The sequence below is a fragment of the Rhinatrema bivittatum genome, chromosome 8, assembly GCF_901001135.1.
Source record: "Rhinatrema bivittatum chromosome 8, aRhiBiv1.1, whole genome shotgun sequence".
NCBI classification, from domain to species: Eukaryota; Metazoa; Chordata; class Amphibia; order Gymnophiona; family Rhinatrematidae; genus Rhinatrema; species Rhinatrema bivittatum.
The window spans coordinates 47,196,947-47,213,318 of NC_042622.1; the positions used below are offsets into that span (position 1 = coordinate 47,196,947).

General features: G+C 41.5%; 1 protein-coding gene across 1 annotated transcript in view; it reads right to left on the reverse strand.

The window, feature by feature from the left end:
- CTNNBL1 (catenin beta like 1) overlaps positions 1-9,878 on the reverse strand; it is a 274,155-nt gene extending 264,277 nt beyond the window's left edge. Inside the window, exon 1 of the mRNA XM_029611822.1 lies at positions 9,709-9,878. Within this exon, the coding sequence (XP_029467682.1) occupies positions 9,709-9,738 (30 nt within the window). The 5' untranslated portion in view covers positions 9,739-9,878. The remainder of the gene's footprint in view (positions 1-9,708) is intronic.
- Between the last annotated feature and the right edge of the window lie 6,494 nt (positions 9,879-16,372).

A 16,372-nucleotide genomic window follows, 5' to 3' on the forward strand; every position in this document is an offset into this window, starting at 1 on the left:
TTTGGTTTTCTTTGGTAAGATTACTCTAACGCTGTGCGAGCGTGCATAGAGTCCCTAACTGCTATGGAGACGGGAAATACTGAAGAGCTGCACTTCCTGCAGGGGTATATGTAATAGGGCTGATGTCAGATTGAAACTGCTATCAGGAGTACACTATACCCATTGGTCCTGAGTCCATCTGCTACACGCTAGGAAAAAACAGTAAGGGATATAAATTCTAAACATTTCTAAATAATTCCTCCACCCCAGCCTCTGAGGTTCGTGAATGTTTCTCCTATGTGGCTCCCATATTGTGGAATGCTTTGCCAATAGAGCTGCGCAGCAAATCAGATGGTAGGATTCTTAGAAAGAAATTAAAAGCACTGTATTTTAAAGAAGCATTTCTCTAACCGGGCTTATTGTTAAATTTAATTGTTTAATTCTGTATTTTATTTGTTGTATGTATATTTGTGATTTTATAATTGTTTTATTGTACCTCACACTGGACATGAGCTGGAAGTTGCTGGTTATTAAAACCGTTAAAAAAAAAAAAAAAGTTTACCATAATCATTTTGCCCACTGGAGTTTAAATCTCTTACAAAATAAAAAGCAAAAGGGAAGTAAATTTCACAAATGAGGGTCAAACCAAACCCAAACCAAAAAACAAAACCTAACCCTATATATTTCCTAAACTGCAACAGAACCCAAACCTGTATTTGCCACTGTGACTGTCCCCTCTTCCCTCAAACATGCTATGATCACACCACTTCTCAAAAAACCTTCACTGTATCCTACCTGTAACTATCGTTCCATCTTCTTCCTCCCTTTCACATCCAAGCTGTTTCAACACTACATTCACCTCAGTCTGGCTTTCTCCCTCTACATTACATAAGAACATAAGATCATAAGATATGCCATAATGGGTCAGACCAAGGGTCCATCAAGCCCAGTATCCTGTTTCCAACAGTGGCCAAACCAGGCTACAAGAACCTGGCAAGTATCCAAACAAATAAATCAAGCTACTATTGCTAATAAATTAATGTCTCCAGTGACCTCTTTGCAATCAAGGCAAAGGCCTTTATTTGATCTTCACTCACTCCTTGACACACTGCATTCTTTATCAAATTTTGGGACTCTGCTCTAACTTGGTTTTCTTCCATTGTACTTTTACTGTATCCTCTGGTGGTTCTTCTTACACTGCTATTTCACTATCGATCGATTTGCATGAAGGATTTGTCCTGGGCCCTGTTTTCTTTTCTCTCTACACTTGCTTCCCATCAGGGTCAAATCTCCTCCCACAGCTTTCAGTTCCACTTATACTGATGACTCCCAGATCTACTTGTACATCATAAGCTTAACCAAGAATCCAATCCCAAATCTCGGCTTGCTTGTCTGACATTGTTGCCTGAATGTCCCACCATCATCTCAAACTTAACATGACCAAGGCAGAATTTCTGTTCTACCCACATTCCCTCTCTCATAAGAACATAAGAAATGCCATCTAGGTTAGACATCCATTCAGCCCAGCATCCCGTCCTCAACATGGCCAGGCCAGGTCCCAACTACCTGGCAGATGCCAAGGGAGATTTCTCTTGTTACTCACTCCCAGGGATAGCAATAGCTTTGTCTAGTCTACCTGGTTAAAACTGGTTTATAGACTTTTCCTCCAGGAACTTGTTCAAACCTCTTTTAAACCCTGTTACGCTAGTTTTCTTGACTTCTGTCTACAGATTTGACAGCCTGATTGTGCACAGAGTGAAAAAAAATTAAATCAGAGAAAGTATGTTAGTTTCATGAACTGCCCCTTCTTTAGTATTATATTTAAAACATTTTATTAACCACTTCCTCAATTCTAAAAAAGAGCTATCCCAAGCAGTGTACAAACTAAACATACATAATAAAATTACTGCCGTAAAATCATTTGAAACAAACAATTCTACAAAAAAAAGACTGAAAATTATGATATAATAAAGGATCATCATAAGACATTTATTTCTAAGTCTGTGATTCTTATTTTGATTGATATCCTGCTGTCATGTGATCCTCTCTGGCATGGTTTGGACAACCATTTAAATGCCACTATATCTGGATCATATTTATGCTGACTACTTTAAAGCCCCCTCTAAATTTTGGTGAGCTATCGGCTTATCTTTAAGCACAACGTTTTCAAGATTTAGTTGCTATTTGTATCCTTTTAAATGAACATGATTGACCATAAGATATTGTTTTGCTTTTGTTTTCTGCCATTGTATTATCTTGTCTTGAATAAATCTGTTTTATTTCTAGATTCATGTCCCTCCCAACACAGCCAACGTGAAACAATGTCCATGTTGGGGGATCTATAGCAGTTCTCATTGTGATTTGTGAAAGCTTTGTTTGGATCTTGGCGTATGGACAAGATCAAGTTTATTCCACACTTTTTTCTTCTTTGTCCTTCCTAAGATACTTGTTGTCCATCACTTAACAAAATAACCAGGCTTTGACTTTTTTTTTTCAAGAAGGTAGTTAGGTTTTTTTCTCTTCTTAGATCCATAGGCAGCAAATTTAATAACGTAAGCACTACAACTGAAAAAGCCCTTACCTACCATCGGATCCATTTCAATTCTTTAAAAAGATGGAACCATTAATAAAGCACCTTGATTTGATCGCAATTGTCACTTTGGGGAATACCATCAATTTATGAGCCACATAATCTGGCCCCAATCCATATAAAGTCGAAAGGTTAAAACAATCATCTTAAATTTGGATCAAAACTTAATGGGAAGCAAATATAATGCTCTGAGACTTGGGTAATATGAGCAACCTGCCACCAACACAGCTGCTATATTCTGGACCACCTGAGTCTCTCAGGAAGGCCCAGGCCATGAAGACGTTCAGCTGAGATATTACTAAACGTACAGAGTTTTCAAAAAACTGTGATTCAATGTCCAAAAACGGATGCAGTCTCTTTACTATTTTGACTTCCAACACACATTCTGCATACTTTGGGAAACAGTATACTAACCTATTTCTCTATTCTTATTCTTAACTCTCTTATTCTCCTAAGCTCCAGTTCCACTCATCAAAACAATTCCTCAATTGCTACTCCACTTCCCCTTCCACTCTCTCTTTCCTCTTAGATCTGTTCGTTTAATCTAATGATGTATAACTACTTTTCCTAGATTCATAGTCCCCTCCTCCCTTTATTACTATTCATGTAACTACTCTGCTAATATGTTAAACTATCTAATATTTTGAGTTGCTTCATATACTATGTATATTTTAAATAGCATGTAAATTCACTCCTACTTTCCATTTATTTATTTTTTTCTTTCTAGTTACTGTTAATTCCTTAACCGAATTTCTATTATCTTTAATGTTATTATATTGTTACAGTTTTATGTTCTATGTAAAGGATATGCCCCTCCTCTGGCACCTTATTCTGTTTTATGTAAACCGGTACGATGTGCAAACTGTTATCGGTATATAAAAATGTTAAAATAAATACATAAATAAATATGCTGCTCCCTTCTTTACTTGTTCACTAAACTCATGATTTTATAAACTTCTTTTCCAAGCTGAGCAGCCTTCTATTAAAGAAGAACCCTGTTATTTCTCACACTCCTCTGCATCTTTTCTAGTCCTTCTATGTCTTTTTTTGAGATGGGGTAACCAGAACTCCATACAATACTCATGGTGTGGTTACACCAGGGCTCGATGCCAAAGCAATATTTTCCCTTTTCTTGTCCATTTCTTTTCGAATTATTCTTAACATTTTTTGTTGTTTTTTTTCTCTGCCTCACATTCAGCTGAGGATCTCAATATATGATTCACAAAGATTCCAAGATAGTGGCTCCCAATTCAGAACCCAGAATTGTGTACCTGTACTTGAGATTATTTTAACTTATGTGAATTACTTTACACTTTTCCACATTAAATTTGATCTGTCATTCAGATGTCCAGTCTCCTGGCATCACAAGGCTCTTCTACTGATCCCCACAATCCACTGTAATGTTTTAGCAACTTTGAATAATTTTGTATCATCTGCAAATCTGTTCACCCTACTCATCGTTTCCTTTCTAGATCATGTCTGTGTGGATGGCACTCTCATCCTCCCCATCCATTGGCCAGTAAACTTGGTGTCATCTTTGATGACTCTCTCCTTCTCTACACACATCCAAACCACTATTGAAGCAACACTATAACACTGCTAAAACCCATCCTTTCTTCCCTCAGCATGCTACCGAAATGCTCAGACTCTTATCACCTTCCACTTAGACCACTGCAACTTGCTCTCACAGGCCTTCCACTGAACCATTTTTCTCTGCTACAATCTATTCAAAATTTGGCTGCACAACTTATCTTCCTCCAGCATCACCATAACCATGTAATCCCTCTTCTAAAGTCACTAGATTGGCTCCCCATCCACTTCTGTATAGAGCTCAAGCTTCTTTTACGTGCCTACATTCAGGGCAGCCCTCATCTATCTTCTCTCTCCCTACACCCTTCCTCGTGAACTCTGTTCACTGGACAAGGTGTTTTTGTCTATGACCTTTCTCTTCCACCACATCTCCTGACGCCACACTTTCCACTTTTCTGCGCCAAATGCTTGGCATAGACTTCTTAAAACAGTGAGTGCACCATGCTCTCTCTAGCCATATTCAAATGCAGTCTAAAAAACAAAGTTCCTTTTTGAGGCTTGCTTCTAAATCCTAAGCACTTCTCTTCAATAGACACACTTCCCCACAGACTAAGTCGTTACGTATGTTTGACTTAATTAGACTGTAAGTTCCATGGAGCAGGGGCTGTCTTTTATATGTATCTGTACAACATTTTATATTTTGCATTATAAATCAGAGCAATCGTGCTAAGTAGATTTCACTAGAACATGTATAATTCACTTACACAAAAAAAAATGTCTAGTAGCACTTTAGAAATTATAAATAAATAGTACTAGCAAAGTGGCACAAAAATTAAAAGGTTGTAGAATACGGCTTAACTAAGAAAAAAAAAAAAAAAAGACATCAATGTGGTACATTCAGTGGCTGCAGGACCAGAATGAGCACATAAAATCAATATCTGGGGAGGATTCACATTTCGAGTTTGACAGTACAAACAATAATGCATTTGAAGTGCTTATTTTTATTTAGAATTAATTTTTGTTTCATAGTATTTATAGCTGATACAATCTAATAGTCCTATTAGCTTGCTTTTCCTCACTTTGCAAATGATTATTATATTGTGTCTATTTAAATGTTCTTATGTGAATAAGAATTGAATATTACTAAACCTTTATTGACCTGAACCAGAACCAAATTGGAACAACTTCAGCTGCAGCTGAACCCAAACTAGAATCAAACCAAACATTTAATGGCTTGACGTCCCTGTCCAATATATGTTTTGCATTGGTTTTTTTGTGTGGTCAATCACCATGCCTGCATGTTTTCTATTTTGAACCGCTGTTCTTCACTGGTTTTCCAATTACAGAGCGGTGATGCAGCCAGTCTGTGATCATTTACCAACAACAATCATATCACAATCAGAATTGTTTCCCTAGTTGATGATGCATGAAAATGAAAACAGTTTAATTTTCTTCAACTAGGTTGCCTCTTCAGAATCTGAAAGTATTAGAATTTAAGTCTGACTTCTGCGTACACATGACACAGAGATCATAGCAGAAAGAGTTACTCAATACTGTCTTCCATTAAGGCACTGGGATACCCTACATGGAGCAACAGTTAAAACCCAGTGGTATAATCGCATTGGGCCTCCAAGAAGGCTGGAGAATCAGCAAGGAAAGACCATGCTTGAACAGAAACTTCAATGAGCATGGGGAGGACAGATTTCTCAAGGGACAAGGGACTGAGTGTTAGCGTAAAAATATTAATAAGAAGCAAAGCTAAAGATGGCAAGGCCTGAAACTGTCTACTAGCAGAGGTGGTAAAGGCCACCACTGTAACAGGTTTTGGGCATGCTGGGGAGGATATAAAGTGGTAGAAAAGAGTTGAGAGGTCAGGTAAAAGACATGGGAGGAGGGAGTTCATATTGGGTTGCATGTGGGAATTGATATTCGCATCTACCCAAAGTATGCATTCTGAATTGTGCAGACTGGCTGGGTCACTTTTGGTTTTTATCTGCTTTCATTTATTTACTATGCTAATCTCTCATATTCAGCCCAACCAAATTTACTGGACACGCACCATTAAGAAAAGGGGTTGCATTTCTAATGCACTTTGAAACATACTAAACATTACTATTTTCTAATCACATTTTTTCCAAAATGGTGTCATTTCTTTTCTGCCTTTTTCTTCTCCACTATGCAAAGGCCTCCCCCTGCTCTAAAACTTTGTAAGTTTTGGTAAAATACTTCATCTTTTCACACCTCAGTACACCCAACTATCTATATACATATACATTTCTGATGTCTGTCTGTTGACAACTGCTGGAGGGGGGGCCTGGATGTACTGGGGGGAAGCATGGCAGTTTGCTGGAGCTTGGGTGTACAATTTGCTGGGGGAAGAGCAGAGTGTGCTTTGCTCAGGCTAGGGAAGGGAGCAGAGTGTGCTGGGATCAAGCTACAGAAAGGGTGGCAGAGAGGGCTGGGGGTGAGTCGTTTGACAGGGAGGGGATGAAATGCTAGGATCAGCGGGATGAAGGAATCAAAGTGTACCGGGGCAGGCTGGGAAAGGGGAGCTCAGAGTATGCTGGGTTGAGGAAGAGGGTCAGAATGTGCTAGGACTGGGCCGCAGAGGGGAGAATGCAGTGCTGGAGTCAAGCTGGGGAAGGAGGATAAGAGTGTGCTGAGCCTAGGCCACTAGTGAGGGCAAAATTATAGCATGCTGGGAAGGAAGTGCTGCAGTATAGCTGAGGAAGGTAGAAGGGAGTGTTTGGTTCAGACTGGGGAGGAGGAGGGCGGTGAATAGGGGCCTCCAGGAAATTTCAATGAGCTTCAGCTAGTAAATATATATATTTACACAACATTAAAATATGGTTACAAATTTTCATGTAGTTAAATTAAAGTAGCAGGCCAATGCAGAAAGGTGCGTTCTGGCTAACGCACAACTTTGCCCTCATTTGAATGCTCATTTTATGAGTGTAAACTTTACTGCTGATGCAGCAAGGAACTTTATACTCACAAAATGAGTGTTGTAAAATGGGAGTGCTACTTAGTGCCTTTGTATGAAAATCCAATGTATATGCAGGCATTAAGCATTACTCCCCGATGCAGACGTGTGTTGGCCCAGCCAGGAATTTTTTCGTGCTGGAACATAACTCTAGGGTCAGAGATGAAGTTAAGTGCCAGCGCAGTTGCGCTGAAAACCTAACACATTAAAAACAGAAAAAAATAAAGTCAAACACACTTTGCAGAGAAGTACTGACTTGTTTGGCTATTTGGAGAGGTTTGTCACTACCTCTTAGCTGGATAAGTCAGTACTTATCCAGTTATCTGGCACGGTTTGTCATTACTTAGCAGAATAAGTACTTATCCTACTAAATAACAGCAAGTTAAAATGTGCATTTGGCCTGTGCCAAGCACACACATTTTACAAATGACCCACTTTTTTTTTTTTAACCCCTAATGCATTCGCTTATTATTAGCTTGCTGCATTGGGAATTAAAAAAAAAAAAAAGTTAACCTGAACATTAAAACTATGCGCTGAAGTTCAGCAGACAATATATCTACATTAGAGTTCTCTGCGAGGACTGTAAACTGTTCTGACTTTTTTACCACTATAAATATTCAGATGTATCTTCACACATGATCTATGAACACGAATAATTTACATACGGGCCGATACAGTAAAGTCCATGGGAGAGAAGGCAAATGCCCGCTCTCCTGGTGCACGCACAGGCCACTCTCCTGTGCACACGATTTAGTATTCAAATTAGGCCTGGCGGTAAAAAGAGGCGCTAGGGACACTAGTGCGTCCCTAGCGCCTCTTTTTGGACAGGAACAGTGGCTGTCAGCGGGTTTGACAGCCGACGCTCAATTTTGCCAGCATCGGTTCTCGAGCCCGCTGACAGCCACGGTTTCGGAAACCGAACACCGGCAAAATTGAGCGTCCGGTTTTCAACCCACGAGCAGCGGGCCGACTTCAAATTATTATTTTTTTTTTTTTTTTAACTTTTTGTAACTTTCAGGACCTCCGACTTAATATCGTCATGATATTAAGTCGGAGGGTGCACAGAAAAGCAGTTTTTACTGCTTTTCTGTGCACTTTCCCGGTGCCCGGAGAAATTAGCGCCTACCTTTGGGTAGGCGCTAATTTCTGAAAGTAAAATGTGCAGCTTGGCTGCACATTTTCCTTTCTGCATCGCGCGGGAATACCTAATAGGGCCATCAACATGCATTTGCATGTTGCGGGCACTATTAGGTTCGAGGGGGGGCGTTGGACGTGCGTTTTCGACCCCTTACTGAATAAGGGGTAATGCTAGTGTGTCGAAAACGCATGTCCAATCACAGGTTAACAGTGCGCTCCGCCATACTGTACTGTATCGGCCTGTTAGCTTGATAATCCTGAAAACCAGGCCTGTTTGCAGGCCTTCAGAACCAGTGCAAAGCAATTCTGATCTAGACCAGGGGTAGTGTAAGGGAAACTGCAGAATCAGTTAAGCACAGCATGTTTTTCGGCCCAGAGAAAAGATGACCTGACTAAACCATCCTTGAGTCTGGAATGCATAGTTTAGACTGGGACTGTTGGCATAGATCTGATTCTAGGATAGTGAGTAATCCTGTCCCACATACACACAGTCTAGTTTGGCACGCACACTTGTTTACATTAGGCTATAAAAGACAAACAGCTATGGCCCAGAGAGAGAGAGAGAGAGAGAAACCTGCTTTTCCTTTGCAGACGTGCAAAGTGATGAGACCCCTTCGCCTGTGATGCGCTCTCTCCTTTCCAGGCTGATGACTAAAAGGGTGTTGTGAGTATTGGCCGAGATACAGTGTACACACATATGTATATGCTTAGCACTATTTTTATGCTTAGAACTGTATACCTTTAATGCTTAGCATTGTTAAGATTGTATATTTTAATGCTTAGAACTGTATATCAATAATACTTAGAATTGTTACTTTTACTAAGATTGTATATCAATAAACATATTATTTTTACTTTTACCTTGTTCTTGCTTACCTCATTCCTTACAAGTAGACAATGCCGGTCCTGGAGTACCATAAATAGGTCTGATTTTCATGCATATCATTGTGTATATTTGCATACAACAGAGGCAAATTATGCAAAGATACTTCATACATATTCATCGTGAATTTCCTGAAAACAAAACCTGATTGTGGTACTACAGGATCAGAGTTTCCTATTCCAGCAACTAATCTCAAGATACCTTACATTGGCAAAGAGACATTCAATGCAAAAGAAGTCCAATTTTTATTAATTTCTTGTTGAGACGAGCCCGGAATACAATTATTTCCACCTTTAAATTCCATGCTGCCAAACAGTCAGAATACAAACCAGAAAAAAAAGCGTGCGCCTCCTATGCCCAAAAATATGTTGCCCAGTGTCCCCCAGAACAACATAAGATATGCCATACTGGATCAGACCATGGATCCATCAACTCCTGTATCCTGCCTCCAACAGTGGCCAAAGCAAATCACAAGTTCCAACCCGAGAAACCAGTCTTTCTCCAGCAGCCTCAGAGCTTCCGGCCCTTCCCCCGGCGTCAAGAAATACCGAGGCTGCTGTACAGGCCTTCCCCGTCGAGTGGGAGCAGTCTCCAAACCGGACTCACCTGGTAACTGAGCAGCTCGCCCACATCCATCCCGTTACTCCGAGGCCGAAAGAAATCAAATGTCCTACCGGTAAAACCCACACAGTAACACACTGCCGTAAAGGGACGGTCGTAAAAAGGCGATGTTTTCTTTGGGGAGAAGCAAGACCGTTGCTTAGACGATGGAAACCAAAACCTGCCACACTGCCGTAAAGCAAGAGACGCGCGAAGCCGTGCAGTGTTTCAAACTGAGGTAAAGAATGCTGCCACACTAACGTAAATCTTTAATGAAAAAAAATAACTTAATTCTAACCCACTATCACAGATGTTTTAATATTCCGTTCCTCTCCCCCCCCCCCACACACACACTCTCCTACTCACGCTAAACATGCATTTTATTTCTACTTTGACTTCTAATACCGCTATGTGAGTTTTTGTTAATGTTCAGATCTATGCAAAGTGACCCTCATTAGATGAGGCACATTTTCAGAAATCATATAATTGAAAAACAAAAAAACAACTTGTGGCTGCTGCTTCAATTAAACCAAGCAACTAGGATGTATGATACTTTTTTGTTTATACTAGTATCTGTAAAAAAGATTGCAGTCTGGAAGATGGGAGCCTTACTATTGCCATGTGCAGGAAATAAAATCAGTCAGACTTTTACACCTGGGCAGGTTGTTTTGAAAATTGCCTCCATAATGTTGCTGTGACATAATCCTTTTAAAGGCATGTGTATTAAACAGAGTAAATAGAACTGATGCTGTATGATACCACTAACCCTTTAACTGTCATTCTGAATAATGTATAGAACAGACCATTCCTTAGTATTATTTATGCTAAATGTTACTCCTCTGTATTTTCAGCTTGCCATCTCCACACATGATTCCACGAAGGTCATTTGGGCTCTTTAGATGACTGAATTCTCTATATCAGCTGAATGAGAAGATTCAATAAGAGAGGGACTTTAATCAATAAATAATATTTAATAAAATTTGATATGCAGCTAAACAACTTTAGCATCTAAGTGGTTTATAATACAAATACAGCTTGAATTAAAAAAAAAAAAAAAGCCTACAACTCTTTTAAAATGATTTTTAAAAAGTCTGAGCTCAGGAAAATTCATTAACCCTTTACCTTCTAGGTTTGGTTATAAACAGAATCTGTGGAAACTTTGAACAGGCTTGGATTTAAGCATAACATAGAAACATAGAAATGACGGCAGAAGAAGACCAAACGGCCCATCCAGTCTGCCCAGCAAGCCTCACACGTTTTTTTCTCTCATACTTATCTGTTTCTCTTAGCTCTTGGTTCTATTTCCCTTCCACCCCCACCATTGAAATATCTAGCTTGATTAGTTAGGGGTAGTAGGGGTAGTAACCGCCGCAATAAGCAAGCTACACCCATGCTTATTTGTTTTACCCAGACTATGTTATACAGTCCTTATTGGTTGTTTTTCTTCTCCCCTGCTGTTGAAGCAGGGAGCTATGCTGGAAATGCGTGATGTATCAGTCTTCTCCCATGCTGTTGAAGCAGAGAGCCATGCTGGATATGCATCGAAAGTGAAGTATCGGACACTGCTAAAGTTTCATAGGTGGTGAACCACCTGCTGTCATGCTTTCATCTGGGCTTGCTACCACCATGGCACCACTTATCCTATAGATCAGCGCCAATCCTACAAAAGCAATTTCAGCGTGGGGCTTGCGAAAACCTCGTGGGCTGACAGGCCCTGAGGCATTCTGCCCCGTCTTCTCACACGGGCTTCCTGTTATAATGGACACCCTGCAAGGGGGTGATCTGCCACAGGAACTGTTATCTCGCAAGGGCTCACAGTGCCTGCACTGAAGTTTTATGCTGCAGTTGCTGCTGCAGAGCCGGGGCTGCTCTACAGAACCATTAGCAGAGGTGAGGGGGAACACCAGGAGAGGGAAAGATCTTGGCAGGGGTGATGGGAGAGTCTTGTCTCCTCACACCTTTGATGACTTCTGGGGGAAGGCAATCCCCTCACCCTCCAATTATTGAGAGAACATGGGAAACCTCCTAACCTTCCGTTACCTATGGATGCTCCCATTATTTTAAATCTGGCTCTGAATTTTTTGAAGGCAACTGTTGAACTGCAAGAAAGAGTTACATTTTAGTTATGATGAATTTTAGGAATGTGTTGATATGAGCATTAATTAAAGAACAGTATAAACTGACTTTTTGTTCCTAGTGGCCAGACTCAGAATTCAAACATACCATGTTCCAGAGGATGCTGTGGTCTGTGGCCACTGGCCAAGAACTGTTGCTACGATGGTGAGGAGAGTGGAGAGGCTTAAAAATTAGGGGACATCCCAAGTAGCTGCTAATGAAGACTCTTGGTGCTGTAGAACTAGTATAGGCCAGTTCCAATTAAGGTAGAAACTCAGAGGAGCAGGAGGTAGCTGCCAAGTGCCCCCTGAAAAAAAAAAAAAAGAACTGATTGGGGGCTTTATTTCACTTTTCATGAGTCTGATTGTTGGTTGTTCTTGCTTGAGGGTAAGCCAAACTGCTAGCTGAAGAACAAAAGAGGGCTACTGTGTCTTCAAGAAAAGTGTCCTCTGTTGTAGCATATGTTGACGTTTTCTGAAGGGTTCCTTAAATGTTGGATAACAATTCAGGCTTTGAGTGACCACATCAAAACTTCCATGTGTTTGGAAAGGAAAAGATTTCTTTAAAAAAAAAAATCCATGACAACTAACTAGTGAAGAGTCTTCAAATTTTGTACAGTGTTTTCTATGCTTATTTTCCCTCTTAGAATTAAAATCACATTTTTGCAATTACTGTTTAAATATGGTTAATGGAAATGTTAGTTTTGGTGAGTCCTCAGGATATCAAGCTTACGCCTCCCATAATAGAACTTCCATTTAATTCTGACGTATAGAAGGCTGTACAGAAAACTCTCAATTCCTCCATATGCCTGAGCTGTGCAAATGATGGACTAGCTATCAGGACATATTCAGCCACATTTTTTCTTCTGCTACAAAAATGATGTTTGGACTGGTTTGGGAAGATATTCACCTTTTGCATGTACCTAATTTTCTTGGACATCCTCACATTGTGCATAGTAGAAGCCTAAATGGATGACAAGACATTTATTTATTTATTAATTTATAAGATTTATAGTCCATACACATACAAGTAGCTCAAGGTGGATGTTAGAGACAGTCATAGGCATCACTACAAGAGAGGACAGGGTGGAAAACTTGGCTCCCCCATTTTCAGACATTGGATTGGGCAGGGTAACCCAAAATCCTCTCCAATCCAATGCAGTGCGGTCCAACCTACCAATCTTCCTTCATGCTCACCCGGATGGCACAAACTGAGGAGTGATAGGAACAACAGCATGGACTAGCAGCTGACCAGAGCATGCAGCAGTAAGATGAGGGGAAGAGCTTCTGGAGGGAAGGAGGTGAGAGGCAATGTAAAGAGAGAGGATGGTGAAGGGGGTAAGAGACAGGGAAGGGTAGGTCTATGAGAGTATGTATGGAAATTGAACTGGGAAGGAGGTGAAAGTTGGGAAATAAAAAACTGGATAGGGAGTAAGGAAAGGGCTGGAGGGGATTGAAGGACAGTAAAGGAATTGGGGCTGTGGGGAATTGAAAGTCAGAGGGCTAGGGAGGAAGTAAACAAAGATGGTGGGGATGGGGACAGGAGCATAGGTGACAGAAAGGGAATAGGAGGGTGGGGAAGGGGAAAAAGGAGGAGGAGTGGGAAGGCTGGGGCAGGGGTGAGAGGGAGATGAAAAGCTGGTGGGTAGGTGAGGTGAAAAGGGTGAGAGAAGTGCAGAATGAGGGGGAAAATCTAGCTATGCCTGGACAGATTTGCATGTGCTGCCTCTAGCGTACACAGATCTATGTCGTGCGGACTCATTGTGGATATCCAGAAAACCAAAGCTACCTGTGGCTCTTGAGGAATGGAGTTGGCTACCCCTGGAGCCAATGCATAGCTCTTGTGTAGGGATCTACACCATTCCAGTTTTTGTGTTCCCAGTAGGAGATGCATTGTTTTTCTGGGCCTGGTGTAATATCTGCAGTGCTGCTTTTTCAAAGGTAGGCTTGTTGCTGTTTGACTTCTAGGACTTAGTGCTCTTATCGGTGGTCTATTTGCTGCATAGGTTCTGAATGTCTTTTTTGCAGTTTTGTGTTACTTCTCAAAATGTAGAAGGTGCTTGTGTTCCTTTTACTGAGATGACAACAGAATTTGAATATTTTCTTTGTATGTTGAGTTATAAGGGTCAACCTCCTAGATCTGTTGGCAGAATTTCTGTGGATGTGGATTGTTTTATAGGACAGGAGGGTCTGGATTTATACAGAGATTCTGTCCCTTCCTGCATAAACTCCAGACTTCACTCTCATGTCCATATATAAGAACTGGTTGGCTGAGGCTATCAAATCATTTTAATGGTAGTTTAACTGGAAGGTTAAAACTGGCTTGGTTTCTAAAAATTGCATAGAAGGACCCTGGGACTTTTTCTTTTGCCTCTTTTATAGCCAAATTTGAAAGCAAGGAGCCATGGATGTGTGGAAATGTTACTGTGGTTTGCCTCCTTTGTTTCTTCCTCCCATTACCACCACCACCACCACTACTACCAACTACTTCTGCCTTGCTTTGAACTCTTGTTGCTGGAAAAGTGTGTCATAAATAAATACTGATGGTGATAGTGATAGCCACTTTTGAGCTTCATTTAGAAAGCCAAGCAAAATATTCAAATTACTATTTTACTATTATTATAGAAGCTCATGGTTTAATAATCACTTACAAAGTTTGTGAGATGAACTTGGTAATTCAGAGCTGTTACTTAGACATATTTCTATGTGAGTACAGTCATTGCACCCTAGAGGGATAGACAAACCTGCTCCGAGCTGATTGTAGTCTAAAATTTACTTGGAAAATCTGAGTCAGCTTCAACCCAAATCTAAGTGATTTGGGTGCTTTCCAAAAAGAGGCAGAAAAGTGTTTAGGGGTTGATTCTGTACGTCCATCTGCCCATCCATTCATCTGGAGGCATGACCACTGTCTTCAAGACTGCATGGATCTGCTTCAAACTTGGGGTAAAGATCATCCATTATCCAGCAAGTAACCCTACTGAAAATTACCTGAATCTGATGAACAAGACTGCATATTTTTCAGCATGAAGTTGCTCAGCACCTGGCACCTAAAAATCAACACGATACACTGCTGCCACTGGTGGGGCCTGGGGAGAGATATGGTTCCTGTCATCAGCAGCGTGAGATAGCTGTTGCTGTTGTTAGCAGGACTGGGCCTAGGAAGACATGCAACTGCTGCCATTGCTACTGAAGCCTGGGGAGAGACGTGCTGCTGTCATGCAGGACCTCAAGCCAGGAAAGACATAGCTGCTGCTGCTACCAGCATGCCCAGGCCTGGGGACAGCCCAGGGCTGCTGCCTAGAAGAAAAGAGACTGTAAGGAGAATGCCATGAAAGTGGGAGGCAGGTAAGAGGTGGGGTGAGCAGGAGGATGCATGGAGGAAGAGCAAGAAACTGAGAAAGTAGTGGCAGGGAGAGAGTGCAGAATCAAGGGAAGAAACTGGAGGCGGAGACTGCCTGTAAGCAGAGGAAGAAGCTTGGAAGGGAAACTGGGTTTGAGGGAGAGAGTCCCTGAAAGTAGGGGAAGAATCTGATGGAAGGGAGGTGAAGGATAGAAATGCCTAGAAGGAGTGGAAGGCACAGAACGGAATGATGCTTGGAGTAGAGGGAAGGAAAGAGCAAAAAATTCAGTTGCTCTGCTATAAGTGGAATATAAAATTGTTTAATAAGTACATAAATAAAACTAAAAATAAACCAAATAAAAAAGTAAAAAAGGCAGCAAAATAAAATTCAGTATAAAAGAAAAAAAAGGAAAAACTGTCTTTGGCTCCTAAAATTTTGGGCTGTTGCCTTTCTAAATATTTTTCAACCCCTGCTGATGTAACAGTTTTCCAAGAGGCTCATGTTGGAAAGCACTCCAAATCCATTGTTTCCTAGCGTGTAGTAGATGGACTCAGGACCAATGGGTATAGTGTACTCCTCATAGCAGTTGGAGACAGATCAGATTTCAATCTGACGTCAGCCCCTAGTACATATATCCCTGCAGGAAGTGCAGCTCTTCAGTATTTTCCATCTCCATAGCAGTTAGGGACTATCTGCATGCTCTCACAGCGTTAGAACAAAATTCAACGGAGAAAACCCAAATTCGGAAGAAAACTTACCTCTGAAGATGAGCCCCGCTCTCCTGCGGTGATACCCTCGGGTCCCTCCTCCAGTTGAGAATTCCTGAGGTTATTTCCGTGGCCCCTCGGAGGTGAGCCTCGGTCCGGCGGCCAAATCGCGGTGAGGATCTAGCCCCCGATCTCAGGCGCGGCTGAGAGACAGCGGGTGCAACCTCGAGCGTGGCGGTGAAGGTATTTGCCCTCTCCCCCCGCAGCCGGAGACCGCCCGGGACGAAACCGGGAAGCGCCGAAGACAAGGTAAGGTAGAAATCTTCAGCATAGACTCCGGTCTCCGAGGTTCGAGAAGTCGCACAGGTCGCTGGCCGGGACCTGTGCCGCCGGGTTGATCCGCCCTAGCAGGGCCAGGCCCCGGTTAGTTTCAAGGGTCCTCCCACGTGGAGACCCTCTGAAGTGGTCGCCATATTGCCCGCGTGGTCACCGTCGCCATATTGGCCCT